General features: G+C 43.3%; 1 protein-coding gene across 5 annotated transcripts in view; it reads left to right on the top strand.

The window, feature by feature from the left end:
• Positions 1–4,734: 4,734 nt before the first annotated feature.
• Positions 4,735–19,390, top strand: part of Plekhh2 (pleckstrin homology, MyTH4 and FERM domain containing H2) — a 108,959-nt gene continuing 94,303 nt past the window's right edge. Inside the window, exons 1-2 of one of the 5 annotated variants that reach the window (XM_029471537.2) lie at positions 4,735–4,835; positions 14,184–14,313. In XM_029471537.2, coding sequence (XP_029327397.1) covers positions 14,191–14,313 — 123 coding nt within the window. In that variant the 5' untranslated portion in view covers positions 4,735–4,835; positions 14,184–14,190. Of the gene's footprint in view, positions 4,836–5,084; positions 5,341–14,183; positions 14,314–19,390 lie in introns of those variants that run through there. The other 4 variants (XM_029471538.2, XM_029471536.2, XM_021149120.3 and 1 more) reach the window with 4 other exon arrangements.

Raw genomic sequence — 19,390 nt, 5'->3', positions numbered from 1 at the left:
TCTTATGTGGCTTTCACATGCAGTGTCTTAAAAAAAAACCCACAAAACAAACAAAACACCTTTATGAGGTCTTACTAATGCTCAGTAAACTCTCATGAGCTCTGAAAGTTTCAAGCTTAGCCTGCCACCACTGATGGGTGCTGCCCACAGACACAGTGATAATGAGGATACAGATCACCCAATGGGGTGAGATCAGAGAGTTTTGTCTCCATCAAAACCCATGGATTGAGAAAGTCATCATTGCCCCAAGCACTGGGATATACTGCTATACTTAGGTTATATTTGTTCCCCTAGAGTTCATGAGATAGAAACGTGGTAACCAGTGGGGTAGTGTTGGTGTGCTGAGATCTTTAGGACACAGAACCTGGGGGAAGGTAATTAGATCATGGTTCTTCCATCCTGAGTGAATTTGTACAGTCTAATAGAGGGACAGATTTGTCATGTGTACACTTGTTCTGTTGAGGCCAGTTGTTTTTTAGACTCTGACATTATTTCCCTGATCTAGTGCTTTCTGTCTCGTGGAACTTGGCCCTCGGCCACACATTCCCACCATGATGCCATCTGCCATGTTTGATGCCACAGCAATAATCTAATCTCCTGTCTTTAGTAACATCAGAAATATTTACATGCTGCACAGTCAGATATTTTATCACCGAAGTCCAAAATGGAGTAAGACTTAATACCAAGCAAGCTGTCTTCCTTGACCACCATCTCACTGGGAGGGCACGTTGGTTGTTGTCCTGGCCCCCCTTTTTTCAGATGCTTCTTTTAGTTTTAGGATGGCTCAACACACAGTATTCTGGACTCTGAGACGAGGGGTTTGAGGCAGCTTTCATTGGTGCTACATGGCAAAGGGTCATATGCAGTGAAAAGTGCAAACCTGGGTTCTGAGCCAAAGCTGCAGTGGGGCTGGAAAGTGCCGCCCAGAAGCACCCTGCTTTTGATTTTGACTGAAGTTTTGACAACTACACTTCCAGAAATCTTTCACTGTTACTAATTTATCTCAACTTCCACATTTAGTTATACGAACCCATATGGGATGTAGCCCATAGTGTGAGAGCTGTCCTATCGCTATAACGTAGTTATGACATTCCCATGTTTTATAGCTATAACATAGTTAAGGGGTACCCAGACAATGTGCATCCCTTGGGCTTCTTAGTCCCCACACCAGACATGAATCCTGACTCTGAGTTCTAACTCGAATCCGGTTACAGTGTGAGAAGCCCTTTCTTCACAGCCTCTGATGGGTGCGGACTCACTTTCCTTCCAGCCCTCTCTGCTATTCTCCCGTCTCATGTGCTCCTGGTGCTGTGGCCGTGTCCTTCCTTCAGTTCCTCTGGTATATTAGTCTCCTCTTAACCACAAAGCCTGGTACCTGCTGTTCTCCCTACCCACAATGCACTTCCTATCATCCCTTGATTGTTCCTGGTTAATTTTCTCAGATCTCATCTCAATCAATCAATAAATTAGAAGAAGAAGAAGAAGAAGAAGAAGAAGAAGAAGAAGAAGAAGAAGAAGAAGAAGAAGAAGAAGAAGAAGAAGAAGTCTTGACTTATGAGCATGAAATATCTCCTGTGCATCATTGAGCTGTGTGATACCATAGGCATTTCCCTCACAGCGCCTAGTGAGTGTATGTGTTTTATGAACATTCATCTTTCTTTCTAGGATGGAACTCCATGAACACAGAGGATCCAGCTGATGGATTTTATTCCCCTTTGTATTCCTTATAACACAGAGCCTGGGATATCACAAGTAACCAATAAAATGCATCCCTCTCTGCCTTTGTCTATCACCCAATAAATATTTATGGTGTACTTGCTGAGTGCCAGGCACTGTGCTACAAGCTGGGCATTCACTAAGATAAGAACCAGTGTTTCTGCTCTCACATCTTTTATCGAGTGAAAGAGGAAGCCAGTATGACTTTGCTACAGAAACCAGACTGTAACTACCGAGGCAAATAAGTGACTAAGGCACACACAGCTATGGGCAGTTAAGAGGGCTGATCAGGGAATTTCTATCTTCTTCCACTTAATATAGAAAACAAAAAAATGAGAAAGCCATGCTTTTTTTTACAGTTGTGGTATTATGTGTGTATGATATATCCATGTGGGCCTGTGGGTGCGTTTGAAAATACATGTGTTTGAAAATTCACATGATTGCACAGAGGCCAGAGGTCATCAGGTATCCTTCTTGCTTGCCTTCCACTTTATCTTTCGAGACAGACTGAGTCATTCACTGAACCTTGGAGCTCACTGACTTGCCTGGGTGCCCACTGAGCTCCAGGCATCTGTCTCAGCGTCCCCATAACTGGGGACAACCCTACCCAGCTTGTACATGCCTGATGAGGACCCACTCCTGCGGTGTGGCAGGCACTTGACCTCTAAGCCATCTCTCCTGCCCCTAAAAATACCTTTGAGTTGTATTATAAAACACGCAACTCACCCATTTGAGTTATACACGATCATGGCTTGTAGTGTAGTCAGAGATGTACAGGTATGGAACTTTCCGGAGACACTTTCATTACTCACCCTTCAAAGCACTTCATCCCCCCATCCCATCCCCCCTCAACCTTCCTGATGCTGTGAGCCTTTAACACAGCTCCCACGTGCTGACCCCAACCACAAAGTATTCTAGTTGCTACTTCATAACTACAATGTTGCTACTGTTGTGAATCACAATGTAAACATCTGTGTTTTCCAAAGGTCTTAGATGACCCCTGTGAAGGGTTGTTTAACCCTTGAAGAGGTTGCAACCCACAGGTTGAGAACTACTGCCCTAGACTAACACCTGCATCTTTCTCAGCCCAGGGTAACGACGAATCCACTTGTCGGAGCATCCCATATTTACAGAATCATACAATATTTCCAATTTCGTGATCAGCTCTTTTCATTTAGTGTATTTTCCAAGGCTTATTCAACCCGTAGTTTGATTTCTCTCCCTCATCACCCTGTCTGTCTTTCAGTCTCACCCTGTCTGTCTTTCAGTCTCTCACAGTCTAGGCTGACCTCAGGTTCACTATGTAGCTGACAATGAACTTGATCCTTCTAGGTCCAGCTCCCCAGCTTCCACCTCTTTTTAGCGCTGAATACTATTCCATCCTATCATGTGGAGCTTGGGGTTTTTGGTTGTTTTCTTTGGTTTTGTTTTCTACGGCCAGAAACAGGAAGCTATTGCACCTTTTAAAAAAAATCATAGCCAAATTCAGTTTGTCATGTTTCTAGAAAAAGGTGACTGTAAGTAAATATTGGCTGAGCCTTACAAAGATGGCAGTCATGTTGAGAAAGCTGCTTTTTATGACTGAACGTATTCACTCAGCTCACTAGTCTATTTAGTGTTTCTGACTCACAAACGGAAGTGATTCTATTTTGGCATCCTCCCGTCTTTCTCTTGTTGGGTCTCTGCTGACTTGCTGTGCTAAATTATGCAAGTTACTTTAACTGTTGATTTAACTCCCGGATGCTCTGTAAAATGAGCCCAGTCCAGCCTGCTTGTTTGCCAAGGCTGTTTGGAGACAATTTTTCATATGCTATGCATCATCAGCTCCCACAGAAGGCAGAAGGAATTTGACGTGTGGGGGTTGTCTGGGATCCAGTCCAAAATTAGTGCTCATCTGGAAGAAACATGGACGCCTGGTGCTTGCTTGCTGGCCTTATTTGTTTTCACTTAGGGCTTTCCCTCTAAGGAACTTTGCAAAATTTATCACTTTAGTATTTTTTTTTTTATATATATAAGGTTGGCTTTTTCTTTTGTAAAAAGACTGAAGTGGGAAAAGCCTTCTGATGCCTTCTATTAGTGAACTGTGTATCAAAGAGAGCAATTTGACCTAGTTTGATGACCTGGGGAAGGATTACCTCTAACATCCAGAATATGTCCCTCTCCTCCCACTCCCCTCCCCTTCCCTCCCCTTCCCTCCCCCCTCCTCTCTGGTCCCTTAACCTCTCCCAAGACTGGCCTCTTTAGGCCCCTGCTTGGGATGTGAAATCCAACCAGATTTATCATTCATGTGCTCACGCAATATGCTTTTGTGCGATTTGCAAAAGAACATAACAGACCCTCCCTTTGAAATGCTTGCTGGCCTACAGTGGCAATAGTAGGTCAGGCAAACGTGTGCACGCCAAGAGCAGCAAAAAACGGGACGTTCTGAGGGCAAAAAACGGGAGCAGAGGCTTCCACTATGTGGGGCAGTCTGGAGACTGTCACTGGGCTGAGAGGAGAGATAGAACTTTTAAAGGTGGGCAGGAAACAGCATGTCAATGCTCCCAGCTGGATTCCTCAGACCTCAGACCACAGTCACCCGAGGTGTGAGCAGCAGCTGTAAAAACTAAACTTGCACAACTACGAGGGAAGTTTTTCAGGCTACACACGGAATCCGTTCTTGGCCATTTAAACCCAACCTGGAAGACAATAAAGGCCTTGGCAAAGTGCACACGTACACTAGTTAATGTAGAAAGACAGACTGGCCAGAGGAGAGAGTTCACGCCTAGAGACACTGCAAGAGGATGGTCCGTAGGTCCAATCAAGGCAAAAGGAATGGAAAAAAGGTGACTAAGAGCTTCATGGGGCCTTAAAGTCTAGGTGTGGGGAAGGCAGTGGGAATACCTCTTGGGTCAGGGCTCTTTACTCCGAGGGGCACCGGGAGGAGCTAGAGTTATAAACACCTCCTCCAGTGACGCCAGGTGGTCGGCTGCGCCTTCCGATTAGCTACTCCGGCCGCCAATCCCGCAGGAGGCGGCGCTGTCCCGGCCGCTCGGAGCTCCGAGTGCGGTCGGCGCGGGCTGAGAGCCGGGGAAGCCGGCGGTGGCTGGCGAGCCGGAACATCAGGCACCGCCGCAGAGGTAGGCAGGTGGGCAGAATGCGGGGTCCAGCGTCCTCGGGGACCGAGCCTCCCGGGTCCCTTACCCCGGGAACCAGGGCGTCCTGGGTTGCCGGCGAGGAAGGGGTCGGCGGGGTCGGCGGAGTGGGACAGGGATGCAGCGCAGGACGCCTCGCGCCCTGGCTCGGCCGGGTCCCGGGTCGCCCGCATGAGCTGGCTGGGGACGGCTTTACGTACCTCGGGCTCCTGTGACGTTTTGTTAGAAGAGCAGGGCCCCTGGCTTGTGGTACCGCCGGGGGTCGTCGGGCAGGGGAGCTGCGGGGCAGCCCCGCGTCCCCGCGCGCCGTAGGTCCCATCGGCGATGCTACAGTTCGGCCTGCGCTTCTGATGAGCCGTGCTTTGAGGGGACCCCGGGACCACAGTTCTCCAGCTTTTCATTTTTAACACCTCTGCTTGCCCGACCGCCCGACGCCAGAGCGCCCAAAGGTGACATACCCCGAAATGAATCTGTTCCCGGAGGAGTTGAGGTACACTGCCTTGCAAAAACTCTCCTCTGGCCAGGCTACCTGAGGGTCACTGGCTTCTTTGTGAAAGTTCCAGTCTTTGCAAGCCTGGACCTCACAGGCTATGTGTGTGTGTCCAGGAGGAGTGTGGAGGAGAAGGCTGTTCTGGGCAGTGCTGCTGAAGGGCAGGCGTGCCCCAAGTAGGGCTAGGTGGTAAGGTTCTTTGAACAAGTATGCTTCAGACTTGTTAAAGACATCTTTTCTGCATTGGGGGTGGGCGGGACATAACCCACAACCCAACTGTTCTAGAGAATATATAGGCTTTAGGGGTTTATCTAAATTTCATCAGTGTGAGTCTAGGTAGTAACCTTCCTTCTTCCCTCCATCGCTCTTTCCCTCTCTCCCTTCCTCCCTTCCTAGGACTTTAGTCTTTTCAAACCTCTCCCACCCACTTTTAGGATCTGGAAAAGAAACAGGAAGTCAGAGATTCAGAGAAAAGAGCGTTCACTCCACAACTATAAACAGTTTATTTTGTGCCAGTAAATATTTCCGAAGTCACTGGAGGTCTTTGGAAAACCTCAGTTTTTGTCTGCCCCCTGCAGAGAAGGTAGATCCCCTTAGAGTTCAAAACTTAGAGAGGACATTTTTAGAAGTGGAAGCCATACAGTTCTGTCACTAGGGACGTTGAAAGTGTTGAGAATTCCCATTCTTAGCCAGCCAAGGTGGAGCTCTGCTGGGTTACAGCTGCCTTCTACCTAGATACAGAATTACAGAAGGACGCAGGATGCCTCTTGTCTGGACCTTGAGCTATCACAAAACCAAACTGAAGTCTTGAATTTCTTTTTATTAAGACCAAGTTGTCAGATGTATGATGTCAGCTGCATGTTTGGTCATCTTTAAGCTTTTCTACTTCATCATAAAAATGTATAATTACAACAACTAAAGACAAATAGATGTAGTCAACTTTGAGTTTTCTTGTATCGTTATCTAGGTGTCTCTACCTAGCAAAGTTCTAGGTAAGAGATATGTACTGTACTTTTCGTAGTTGGGGTTAACAGTTACTTTTCTATTATTTGAGTTATTGGTGAGATTCCTGGCAGGGATAATAACTAATAATAAATGGTTAAATCTGTAAATGTGTTCTTAGTCTATACCCATTCTTTGTTTGTGTATATTCTTTTTAATTGGGATACAATTCACAAATCATAAAATCGACCCTCATAAAATCGACCCTTTGACAGGGGATTGGGCCATATTTGTGCGGTTATCACTATCCAGTTAGAGAATAGTGTCTTCCTGCCCACTAAGAAACTCTAGGCCAGTGCTTCTCAACCTGTGGGTCGAGACCTTTTTGGAGTAGAATAACCCTTTCTCAGAGATCACTTAAAACAATCAGAAAACACATTTATGTTATGATTCATAACAGTAGCAAAACTGTAGTTATAAGTAGCACACCACACGAAGCCTGTCTCGGGCCAGTTCACCCCATAGCGGCTGCTGTTCCTTGGTGGTTACCCCTTAGTACCGCTCTCTCCAATATTCTGCTGCAGCAACCACGTCGTGCCAGACCTCACCCAACTTGTCCCCATGAACACTTCCATCCTTGTGCTTCTACTGCAACTGAGCTGCACCTTCAACAGTGGCCTCTCCTGTCCTCTTACAGTGCCAAGGCTCAGCTGTTCACCCTGACACCTTCATGCCTTCAAAACCAGTACCATCTGGGTGACTCTATACATTACCAAGTTTGTCTGCCAGCATGAGATGCAGCCTTGGCTTTCTCTGGACCACAGCTTCTGTGCACTGACTCTGAGGACATAGTCCCAGTAAAATTTACCTCAGTATTGCTGGTCTCTAAATCGCTGGTAAAATCTCAGCTCTAGCTAACCAGCATTGATTGCCCAAGTAAAGCAAAGGTCTTACTTCAGGGGCTCTGGTCCCTTCCATCAGGCTGATTCTTCAACCCCAGCTGCTCAGATTCTTAAACCAAAGTATTGAATGATCCCAATAAAGTTTTTAAGGTACCCTGTTAGTGGCAACTTGTAATTTTTTTGTTGCGGTTTTCCTCTTAGCCCAGCTAGCTCCCAAATAATTGAGACTGCACTATTCTATTTCTTTAACAAGCTTTAAGGGCACACCAGCCAGGCAATATCACTCTATTTTAATCCTCTCAGCTAATCTGGCCACCTCCCAGTCAGAATCCCAGTGATGCTTGCATTTTAGCACTGATCTGGCGATCTGGGCTCTTAATGTTTTCTCATGGTGTCTCCTTGACTCTCCTCCCCTTGCGGAATCCCCACTTTCTCTCTTTCCTTCCCTCTTCCCCATGCTGGGAAGAAGTCTAACCCTATTCTCTCCCCTGCTCAGTCATTGACTGATCATCCTTTTCATTGACCAATCAGAGAACAAATGAGGAGCAATGCCTATACAACGTTGAGGCCAGAGATACTTAGAATAAGGACTGCAATCAGATATGGGGGCCCAGAAATCAGCATTTGAAAAATACAAGGCTAATTTTTACATGGTGCACAATAACGGTATGCCTACTGTACTCTCAAACTTCCTTCTGGAACTTCACAAGCCAGGCCTCCAGTGTCTTTACCACTTGCAACATTGTCATCTCTCGGGCTCCCAAGAACAGCTTGCTGAGCTCTGAGCGCTTAATGGCTTTTCCAAACTCTTTGCACAACCCTCCTTTAAAAAACAAATCAAAACAAAGACAATAATAACAAAAGCATAGCTTGGGAGCAGATGTAGAGAATCATTAGGCCAAACTCAGAGAACCCCACAGAAGAGGGGTCAGAAGGTTTGTAGGAGGCAGAGGGGTCAAAGACACCACAAGAACCCAGCCCACATAATCAACTAAGCAGGGCTTTTAGGGACTCACAGACATTGAACCAACAAGCAGGGAGCCTGCTTGCATCTGAGCTAGGTCCCCTGCATATATGTTAACAGTTGTGTAGCTTGGTCTTCTTGCAGACTCCTAACAGTGGGAGTGGGAGGGTGTCTCTGTCTCTTTCAGCTGCTCCACAGACCTTTTCTCTTCTACTGGGTTGCCTTGTCCAGTCTTTATATGGGCGTGTGTGCCTAGCCTTATTGCATCCTGTTTATGCCATGTTCCATTGATGTCTCTGGGAGGCCTGCTATTTTCTGAAGGGAAACAGAGGAGGAGGAGGAGGAGGAGGAGGAAGAGGGACTGGAGAAGAAGTAGTGGAGGGAGAAGAAACTGCAATTGGGATGTAATATATGAAAGAAGAATAAATTAAATAAATATGGTCAGGTTGATTATAGCAATAGTATATGTTCTGGTCCAATTTCTGCCTTAGTTAAGGTTTCTATTGCTGTGATAAAACACTGTGGCCAAAAGCAGCTTGGGGAGGAAAGGACTTTTTTTTTTTTTTTTAAAGCTGACAATGCATAGATCATACACTCCGTCTCTGAGGGGAGTCAGTGCAGGAATCTGGAGACAGGACTGAAGTAGAGGCCAATGAGGAATTCTGCTTACTGTTTTTGTCCTCATAGCTAGCTCAGCCTGGCTTCTTACACAGCTAGTGACCGCCAGGGGTAGCCTTGCCCCACCCCCACGGCCTGAGCTCACCCACGTCAATCATCAGTCTAAAAAGTATCCTACAGCTTGCCTACTCAGGGAGGAATTTGCTCGGTTGAGGTTTGAATCAGGTTTCATGCTTGCATGGCAAGCACTCGGCCAAGCAAGCCCCTGATTTTGCCTACTTTTTGTCTCTGACTCTTACCTGCTTTTGGGACCCCCCTTTTTTTCTCATACTGGGTTGCCTCATCCAGCCTGAATAAGAGTGGAGGTGCCTGGTCTTACTACAACTTGATATGTCGAGTTTGGTTGGTAGCCTGCCCTTTTCTGAAAAGAGATGGAGGAGGAGTGGGTTTGTAGGGGGAGGGGCAGAGGACAAGTGGGGGGACAGACTGGGAGGAGAGGAAGGGAGGGGCAAGTGCAGTCACAGATGTATAAAGTAATAATAATAAAAATGAGAATAAGATTGTCCTCTTTTGTTTTGTGTTTGAGATGGGGTCTTGCTATGTAACTCTGTCTGTCCTGGAACTAACTGTGTAGACCAGGCTGGCCTTGAACTTACAGAGATCTGCCTGCTTCTACCTCCTTAGTGCTGCGTTTAAAGGTGTGTGCCGCTCAATCTGGAAGGTTGTTTGTGTTGCTGACTAAGTTGTTTGAATCGTTTCCATATTCTGGACATTCCACATCTCTTCTCACATACCTGATTTTCAAATCTTTTTCTGTCGGTCTGCAGGCTATCATAGTGTAGGCTATTTTTGCAAGTTCTTCATAGTGTCCTTAAGCACCCATAATTCCTAAATTTTGATGAGGTTTCATGTATCTATTTTGCGATTTCTTAGAGCGGTGGGTTACCTTTAAGCCTTTGATACATTTCATGCTAATGTGTGTATTATCTGGGATGAGGGAAGGGGACCACATTCATTCTCCTACGTCTGGCTAGCTAGTTGCACCACTTCACATCGTCTTTCCTGTTCAATGGTCCTGGTCCCCTTTCAGAAAGAAATTGATTGTAATCACAAGGTTGTATTTCTGGACTCAACCTTATTCACTAATGTCTCTCTTCATTTAACTATCTTGGGTACTGTAGCGCTTTGTATCTAGTTTTGAAGTTTGAATAAGTGACTCTTTAAGCCCTTCAAGCTTGTTTTGGTCCCTTAAATTTCTAGGTGAATTTTAGGATAGTTTACCAATCTCCCCCACCCCAAATCAGTTGGAATATTCAGCTACTGCATTGCTCAACCATTTGAGTCCTGTCAACTGCACAGATTGCGATCCATGCACACTCCATGCCTTCATTTCTTTAGACTGATATTTTATCTTGATGACATGTAGTTTTCAAAGTACCAATCTTGCCCTTGCTTCATTGAGCTCACTCCTAAGAGTCTTATTCATTGTCATGCTATCATAAATGGAATATTTTATTAATTTTCGGGTTTTTCTTTGCTAGCATATAGAACTTGATTTTTGCATGTTGATGTTGTTTTCTGAAACATCACTCAGTAGCTCTAATAGGTTCTGTGTGTATATATGTGTTTTTGTGTTTTTCTTAGAATTTTTTAAGTACATGATCTGTGACTATGCACAGCCTCTGAAAATAGTTTTACTTCCCTTTAAAATCTAAATCTAGAAACTTTTCTGTTTGTTTGTTTGTTTGTTTGTTTTTCTTACCTAGCCCAGACAGGTTAGTCTGTGTATCCCTTACTGTCCTGGAACTCAGAGATCTTCTGCCCTTAAAGGCATGCCCCACCACCGGCCAGCTGAAACGTTTTATTTTATTCTTGCCTTGGCTAGATCTCTCATATAATGTAGGGCACAAGTAGTGAGAACAGACACCTTTGTCTTTTGTTGAGTTCCAGGAGGAAGCTTTCAGTCACTGTTGAGTGTGTCTGTTGGGAGCTGCAGGCTTTTGGAGATTCCCTTACCAGGGTGAAGAATTTCTTCCTCTTGCAAGGGTGTTGAATGCTTTTCTTAGGAAGAGATTTCAGGTTTTGTCAGACTTTTTCCTGTCTTGTCAAAATGATCATGTATGTCTTGTCCTTTATTCGAGTTATATGGCACATTGCCTTGGTTTATCTTTGAATGTTGAAAAGTATTTAATGTACTGTTTATGCTATTTTTAAAACTATAGGCTAAGAATTTAAGTTATTGGCAAAGCACTTGTCTACCCTGCAGAGAGTTCAGATCTTAGCAAATCAAGACAAACACTTTACACTGGGACACGAGCAAGTTACTCTGACCATAGAGGAAAACTTACCCAGCATGAAATAGATTACATTGCTTGAGGTAGAACAGCAGCCGTATTTCTCTGCATAGTCGTTTGAATGGTTTAAGAATTAAGAATGTTTCTTTTCTTACAGTTTTTTATTGTTTAATATTTTATCTGTGTTTTCTTTCTCCAATCCCCTCTAAAGCGAAAGGTGAAGTCACAATAGAATGTAGAAATTTGTGATACCAAGATCTTCATCTTGCATTAATAGTAAATGTGAATATGGTGAATGAAAATGTCGTTCACAAGGCTAATATTTAAAAAAGAAAGAAAGAAAGAAAGAAAGAGAAAGAAAGAAAGAAAGAAAGGGAAAGGAAGGAAGGAAGGAAGGAAGGAAGGAAGGAAGGAAGGAAGGAAGGAAGGAAGGAAGGAAGGAAGAAATTAGTAGGGGTAGGATTTATAAAAGCAGGAGAATTTTCTCCAGCTCTTCAGTGATGTTTCTGCAGTCTGTGGCCAGGATCTAGTGATGTCTAAAAAGTTTGCAGTGGTTAGGGGTGATTGTAACAAAAATTGCTGCCTTTGTAGAACAATTCATTTGTATTTGTTTGTTTCTAAATTATGGAATAATTCGTTATTAAAATGAAAGCAATTTTAAGCAAAAACCATTTATCTTTGTGCTTAAGGGAAACAATTGTCAAGCTAGTCTTTCATAGCTTGCAGGACTTTTCTTTGTTAGTTTTGTTGGTTTTCTTTTGAGATGGTCTAACTATGTAGTCTTGGCTGGCCTGGAACCCAGAACTTATAGTGTATAAGTTACCTGGATATGGTATATCCAGGAGGGCCTTGGCTATACCGTAATCTTCCTGCCTCAGCCGGTCCTGTGCTAGGATTACAAAGGGAGTTTGCAATGGAGTTTTTAAGGTTTGGCATAAAATAACCTCAGGAGGTAGAGGGAGAGAGGGATCTAGGAGGGAGAGAGGAGGGGAGGGGAAAGGGGGCTGGTTCAGATACAGGAGGAGATGGGGGAGAAGTACAGAGAGTCAGGAGTTTGAAAGGAGGTGTGTAGCAGTGGGGGAGGGGGAACTGGAGAGAGCCACTAGAAAGTCTCAGATGCCAGGGACCCAAGAGGGTCCCAGGACCCAACAGAGAGGACATTAGCCGAAATACCCAACAAAGGAGAGATAGAACCTGTGGAGACCATATCCATTGGATAGCTACCGCCCCCAGTTGAGGGCTACGCACCCACCTCAAAAATAGTAATCCAGAATTCCTCCTGTCAAAAGGAAATTCAGGGACAAAGAGTGGAGCAGAGACTGAAGGAAAGGCCACCCAGAGACTGCAGAGATGGACCTAGGGATCCATCCCATCTGCTGACACCAAACCCAGACACTACTGCTGATGCCAAGAAGAGCTTGCTGACAGAAGTCTGATATAGCTGTCCCCCCGAGAGGCTCTGCTAGAGCCTGACCAATACAGATGTGGATGCCCACAACCAAACATCTGACTAAGTGCAGGGACCCCAGTAGAAGAGTTAGGACAAGGACTGTAGGAACTGAAGGGGTTTGCAATCCCATAGGAAGAACAACATTATCAATCAATCAGATGCCCCCAAAGCTCCCAGAAACTAAACTACCAACCAGAGAGTACACATGGAGGGATCCATGTTCCCAGCTGCATATGTAGCAGAGGATGTCTTTCTTGGGCATCAATGGGAGAAGTCCTTGGTCCTGTGGCAGCTTGATGTAGGGGAATGCTAGGGTGCTGAGTGGGGAGTGGTTGGGTGAGTGGGGGAGCACCCTCACTGTGGCAGGGGGATGGGGAAGGGATAGGGGGTTTGTGGAGGGGAAAATGGAAAAAGGGATAACATTTGAAATGCAAATAAATAAAACAACCAATAAAAATATGGAAAACGATTTGGCATATGTTTAGGGAACAGGCTATATTACAGTCAATACTGGGGAAGTCTGAGCCCTTGTCATCATGTGTTCTCCTAGGCTGGGGACTTGGTTCCTTTGGGAAATCCATTCCTAATGCAGATTTCATCAGTTCATGGCCAAGGTCATTCAGAAATACAGTGAGGCCCCAAACCATTAATAAACATTCAAAACTACTTTCATGGATCCCAGAGCCAGAAGCATCCAGGCTGCTGAAGTCGGTAGTCCTTTAGACTTGCAAGACAGTCTCCCTGGCCTAGATCTTCCTCCCTCCGGTGATGCTTCCCCTGGAATTAATCTCCTTCAAAGGGACAGCTAATATTATAGAAAACACTGAGTCAGCCAGGCAGTTCAGTGGTGGCACACGCCTTTAAATGCCAGCAGTCAGGAGGCAGACGCAGGTGGATGTCTGAATTTGAGGCTAGCTTTGTCTAGAGAGTGAGTTCCTGGACAGCCAGGACTACACAGAGAAACCCTGTCTCAGAAAACAAAACAAAATAAAACAAAACAAAACAAAACAAAACAAAACAAAACAAAAAACAAAAAACAAAACACTGAGTCCAGATATACTAAAGGTAGATGATTCTAATTTTCATCTTCATCTGTTTCCTCTTTCTCCCTGAAATACAAATGTATTTGTCAGGCCTCTAATAACGTCCCTGGTCAGAGAAGGCAGAGGCTTTCTGGCCTGGACCCAGATGAATCAATCCAAAGTGGTAGCAGGCCATCATTCTAGTGCAAATCTAAACTGTAATTCTAGCACAGGTACCGTATTTCCATAGGTTATTTTTGCCATGTTACCAGTACATTGCGGCAAATCTGAATGTGAATTACGAGTGGCTATTTTAAAGTCTTACCTGTTGGGAAGAGTTACTATACAATAGTCTGCGGCTGGGCCATGCTATCGCAGGTTAGAGTTCTTTTGGAAGCAACGCTGGTTCATTTGCCCCTCACAGCTTGTCCGCGAGGCCTGTGATTGTTCGCATCTCTCTGTCCTTTAGCATGGGTAAACTGAGACAGAAAACTAAGCACCCCCAGTGTGGCTTCCAGCCTTGACTTCTTGTCTGTCATTTAATTCTCCAAACTGTAGCACAGAATCTAAGACTTGTGTGTGGATGGCATTCAGAACCTTATTGGGTCATTTCTTGGATTAACTATTCTCTCCCCCACCCCCTTCTCTCAGAAGAACTATGGAGGAGCCCTCTGAGCCAGAAGGACTAATAGACTGGAAAGAGCGCTGCGTAGCTCTGGAGGCTCAGCTCATGAAATTCCGAGTTCAAGCAAGCAAGATCCGAGAGCTCTTAGCAGACAAAGTAAGGCTTCCCCAGAACCTTCATTCCTGTAGGTTATCGGACCCCTGTTTAATATGCATTAAGTGACCTCATTATTCCTGGGGGGGCAACAATTTTAAAAATAGTGAATATGGTCTAACATTTATGAAGTATTTGAAGCTGCAATTGACATAGTCTTTCACTAAATATGAAACCAAAAAAAAAAAAACCCATTTATTTGTGAGCACTAGTTGAACAGGGGAATATTACATGGTTTTTGGTTCTTTTGTTTGTTTGTTTGTTTGTTTTTTCGAGACAGGGTTTCTCTGTGTAGCCCTGGCTGTCTTGGAACTCACTCTGTAGACCAGGCTGGCCTCGAACTCAGAAATCTGCTTGCCTCTGCCTCCCAAGTGCTGGGACTAAAGGCATGCGCCACCACTGCCTGGCAGAATATTACATGTTTGATGAATACAGTGTTTATTCATTCCAGGGAGAAAAATATAATTTATTTGATTTATTAAAGGGATTTAATAGCATTTTGATCTGCTTTCTGTTGAAGAATATCATTTTAAGCCTAGTACAGTGCCACAAGCTTGTAATCCCAGCACTGAGGCAGTGGGATCACAAGCTTAAGGCCAGCCTGAGTCACACAGCAAAATCCATCTCAATAAAACAAAGCAAACAGAAAAATAATTTCAAAGTGATTGTTGAAGAAAATTCTTTACTGATAGTAAAGTGTGGTTATAATATACTTGAAAGAATTCATTCACCTGCTTAGGAATTTCTAAATATATGTTACAAAATTATCATTGAGGCTTGAATTGAGTTTATTAGTCATATTCTTCTATTAATAGTAATGCAATTAGATTTTTTGTCATTGGAATTTTACACACACACACACACACACACACATTTATTTCCTGGGAACTTGGATTCTAGACTTTGCTGTCTGATATAATATTGTGTTAATTTTCTTTCTAATGCTCTGATGAATACCATTGCCAAGAGCAAATTGGGGAAGGAAAGGTTTATTTGGCTTATAGATGTCTGGATCCAAGTCCATCACTGAAGGAGGTCAGGGCAGGAATTCAAGCAGGGACCATGGAAGAATGTGACTTCAGGCTCATTGCCCAGCCACCTTTCTTACTTCCCACTGCCCACAGTTGGCTTGGGCCCCCACATTAATCAACATGCCCATAGCCCAAGCTGATGGGGGCAGTTCCTCACTTGAGATTCCGTCTTCTCAGAACACAGTTTGGTTCAAGTTGACGAAACAAATCAGCACAGATACCGACATGCCACATGTGACCATGGGACATTTTAGCTAGACTTGTTCAAACTCAAGTATGTTGCAAATGTAAAATATACTGTGGGTTTCAGAGATTTTTAAAAAGTTAGGTATTTTCTTCATTTACATTTCCAATGCTATCCCAAAAGTCCCCTATACCCTCCCCCCCACTCCCCTACCCACCCACTCCCACTTCTTGGCCCTGGCGTTCCTCTGTACTGAGGCATATAAAGTTTGCAAGACCGATGGGCCTCTCTTTCCAATGATGGCCGACTAGGTCATCTTCTGATACATATGTAGCTAGAGACAAGAGCTCTGGGGGGTACTGGTTAGTTCATATTGTTGTTCCACCTATAGGGTTGCAGACCCCTTTAGCTCCTTGGGTACTTTCTCTAACTCCTCCATTGGGGGCCCTGTGATCCATCCAATAGCTGACTGTGAGCATCCACTTCTGTGTTTGTTAGGCCCCGGCATAGCCTCACAAGAGACAGCTATCTCTGGGTCCTTTCAGCAAAGGTTTCAGAGATTTTATATGGAAAAATAAAACTGTTCAGCAATAATGATTATATTGACTGTTTTGAAAGTATTTTGAATATTGAGTTAATTGAGCAATGTTATGTTGCATGTTATAGAGAATTTAAAATCAATATGTGGTTCTCATATTTCTAGATAATGTTATCTAGATTGATAACGTTATCTATCTATCTATCTATCTATCTATCTATCTATCTATCTATCTATCTATTCACTCCTAGTAACTGATTAGAAGAATTTACAGGTGTTTTTTGTTTTTAAGATTTTTAAATTTTATGTATGTGGATATTTCATCTGCATGTACATCTATCTGTACACCAGAAGGCAGCATCTGATCCCACAAGGCTACAGTTGTCGAGGTTATGAGCCACCATGTGGGTGCTGGGAATTGAACTCAGGACCTCTGGAAGAGCAGCCAGTGCTCTTAACCGCTGAGCCATCTCTCCAGCCCCGAAGATGTTGTTTTAAACTTAAGTTCACATCTTTTGGGATGGAGACTGGCATATGTGTCACTTCTCCATAGAAGCCTTAAATCTTTCCTGCTAGGCAAGCATCCCTTAGAAGTATCCTAAAAAAATCCAGTAAAACATCATTTTGTTGAAACCTTTGCATTTCTCATCCTTAGCATCTTTTATGTGGAAAGACTGAAGTGGTCCCCTCAGCCTGGGTCACAGAGGACCCAATAACAGCCTCTGTGGAATGTGTCCTCAATATTAATGTTGTCTGCTTGTTAATTTTAGGATAAAAAAATAAGGCTTGAAAAGATTCCAGCTTAAATATAGCTAAGGGAAATTTAACTCGATGTGACTATCATTCACAGGGTGTTATTGTTTTCTCTTTCCAACATAAGAATCGTTTCTCATGGTGAAAGGGGATTTATGTTGTATTCTCCACAAGCCCAACTACCTAGAGAGTGATTTTGTTTACCCATCAATGATGTCCTGGGCTAAACCTTGTCAATACTTCGGGTCACAGCATTGAGAAGGACAAGAACCACGGATCTCTCAGGCTTGTTTTTCTGAGACAGGATCTCTTCATTGGGATCTGGGGCTTTCTGACTAGTTTGGTGGGAGGGCCGTCGAAGCCCACGGGACTTTAGTTCCCCCTCCCCAGTGCTGGGATTATAGACCTCGGCAGCATACTTAACTTTTTACATGGATTTGCGGGACCACATCCAGGTCTTCTTGATTGCATAGCAAGCATTTTACTGACTGAGCCATCTCCCCAGCCCCTGTGTTGTTCTTTTAAAAACCATTACAGTAAGTTCCTTATGAAGATTTTTTTTTTGGCATTTTTTAAGTCATCAAAATAATTTATAATAGTTAAATGCCTCTTGAATACACATTCTATCTTCTGAAGCTAAAAGTAATATGCACTCAAACAGTTTTTTTTTTTTTAAAATCTGTTTGGAACATTAAACATGATAGAAGTAGAAAAAAAATCTCTTATGAAGTCCGCTATGAAAGGAAATTGTAACAGGTTCCTGGTTAGACAGAAATCGTTCCATCTCCAAGGGACAATACGCAGCATAACTGTGGCTTCATAGAATGAATTGGATAGTGTTCCTTCTGTTTCTATTTTGTGGGATAGTTTGTAGAGTATTGGTATCAGGTCTTCTTTGAAGGTCTGGTAGAATTCTGCACTAAACCCATCGGGTTCTGGGTTGTTGTTGAGAGACTTTTAATGACTGCTTCTATTTCTTTAGGGGTTATGGGCTGTTTAGATGGTTTATCTGATCCTGATTTAACTTAGGTATTTGGTTTCTGTCTAGAAAATTTTCCGTTTTATCCAGATTTTCCAGTTTTGTTGAGTAAAGACTTTTGCAGTAGGATCTGATTTTTTTTTTTAATTTCATCGGTTTCTATTCTTATATCTCCCTTTACATTTCTGATTTTGTTAATTAGGATACTGTCCCTGTGCCCTCTGGTTAGTCTGGCTAAGGGTTTATCTATCTTGTTGACTTTCTCAACAAACCAGCTCCTGGTTTTGTTGATTTTTTGTATAGTTCTTTTGTTTCAACTTGGTTCATTTCAGCCCTGACTTTGATTATTATCTGCTGTCTACTCCTCTTGGCTGTATTTGCTCCTTTTTGTTCTAGAGCTTTCAGGTGTGCTGTTAAGCTGCTAGTGTATGCTCTCTCCAGTTTCTTTTTGGAGGCACTCAGAGCTGAGTTTTTCTTTTAGCACTGCTTTCATTGTGTCCCATAAGTTTGGATATGTTGTATCTTCATTTTCATTAAATTCTAAAAAGTCTTTATTTCTTTATTTTTTCCTTGACCAAGTTATCATTGAGTAGAGTGTTGTTCAGCTTCCATGTGTATGTGGGCTTTCTGTTGGTTTTGTTGCTATTGAAGACTACCTTTAGTCTGAGGTGATCTGATAGGATGCATGGGATTATTTCAGTCTTCCTGTATCTGTTGAAGTCTCTTTGGTCACTGATTGTACGGTCAGTTTTGGAGAAGGTACCATGAAGTGCTGAGAAGAAGGTATATTCTTTTGTTTTAGGATGAAATGTTCTATTGATATCTGTTAAATCCATTTGGTCCATAACTTCTGTTAGTTTCACTGTGTCTCTGTTTAGTTTGTTTCCATGATCTGTCCATTGCCAAGAGTGGGGTGTTGAAGTCTCCCACTATTATTGTTTGCACGGCAAGGAGTGCTTTGAGTTTTAGTAAAGTTTCTTTTATGAATATGGGTGCCCTTGCATTTGGAGCATAGAAATTCAGAATTGAGAGTTTTTCTTGGTAGATTTTTCCTTTAATGAGTATGAAATGTCCTTCCTTATCCTTTTTATAACTTTTGGTTGAAAGTTGATTTTATTTGATATTAGAATGCCTATTACAGCTTGTTTCTTGGGATCATTTGCTTGGAAAATTGTTTTCCAGACCTTTACTTTGAGGTGGTGTCTGTCTTTGTCTCTGAGGTGCATTTCCTGTATGCAACAAAATGCTGGGTCCTGTTTACATATCTGTTTTTCTGTCTTTTTTTATTGGGAAATTGAGTCCATTGATATCAAGTGATATTAAGGAATAATGATTGTTGCTTCCTATTATTTTTGCTGTTATTTTTATGTTTGTGTGCCCATCTTCTTCTGGGTTTATTGAAAGAAGATTACTTTCTTGCTTTTTCTAGGGTGTAGTTTGCCTCCTTGTGTTGGCATTTTCCATCTGTTATCCTTTGTGGGGCTGGATTTATGGAAAGATAGTGTGTAAATTTGCTTTTGTCATGGAATATCTTGGTTTCTCCATCTATGGTAATTGAGAGTTTTGCTGGGTATAGTAGCCTGGGCTGGCATTTG

This window comes from Mus caroli, unplaced genomic scaffold (genome assembly GCF_978045245.1).
Source record: "Mus caroli unplaced genomic scaffold, Mus_caroli_1 scaffold_18, whole genome shotgun sequence".
Classification (NCBI taxonomy): domain Eukaryota; kingdom Metazoa; phylum Chordata; class Mammalia; order Rodentia; family Muridae; genus Mus; species Mus caroli.
The sequence above is the reverse complement of the archived record's forward strand: the minus strand, read 5'-3'. Positions and strand labels throughout refer to the sequence as shown.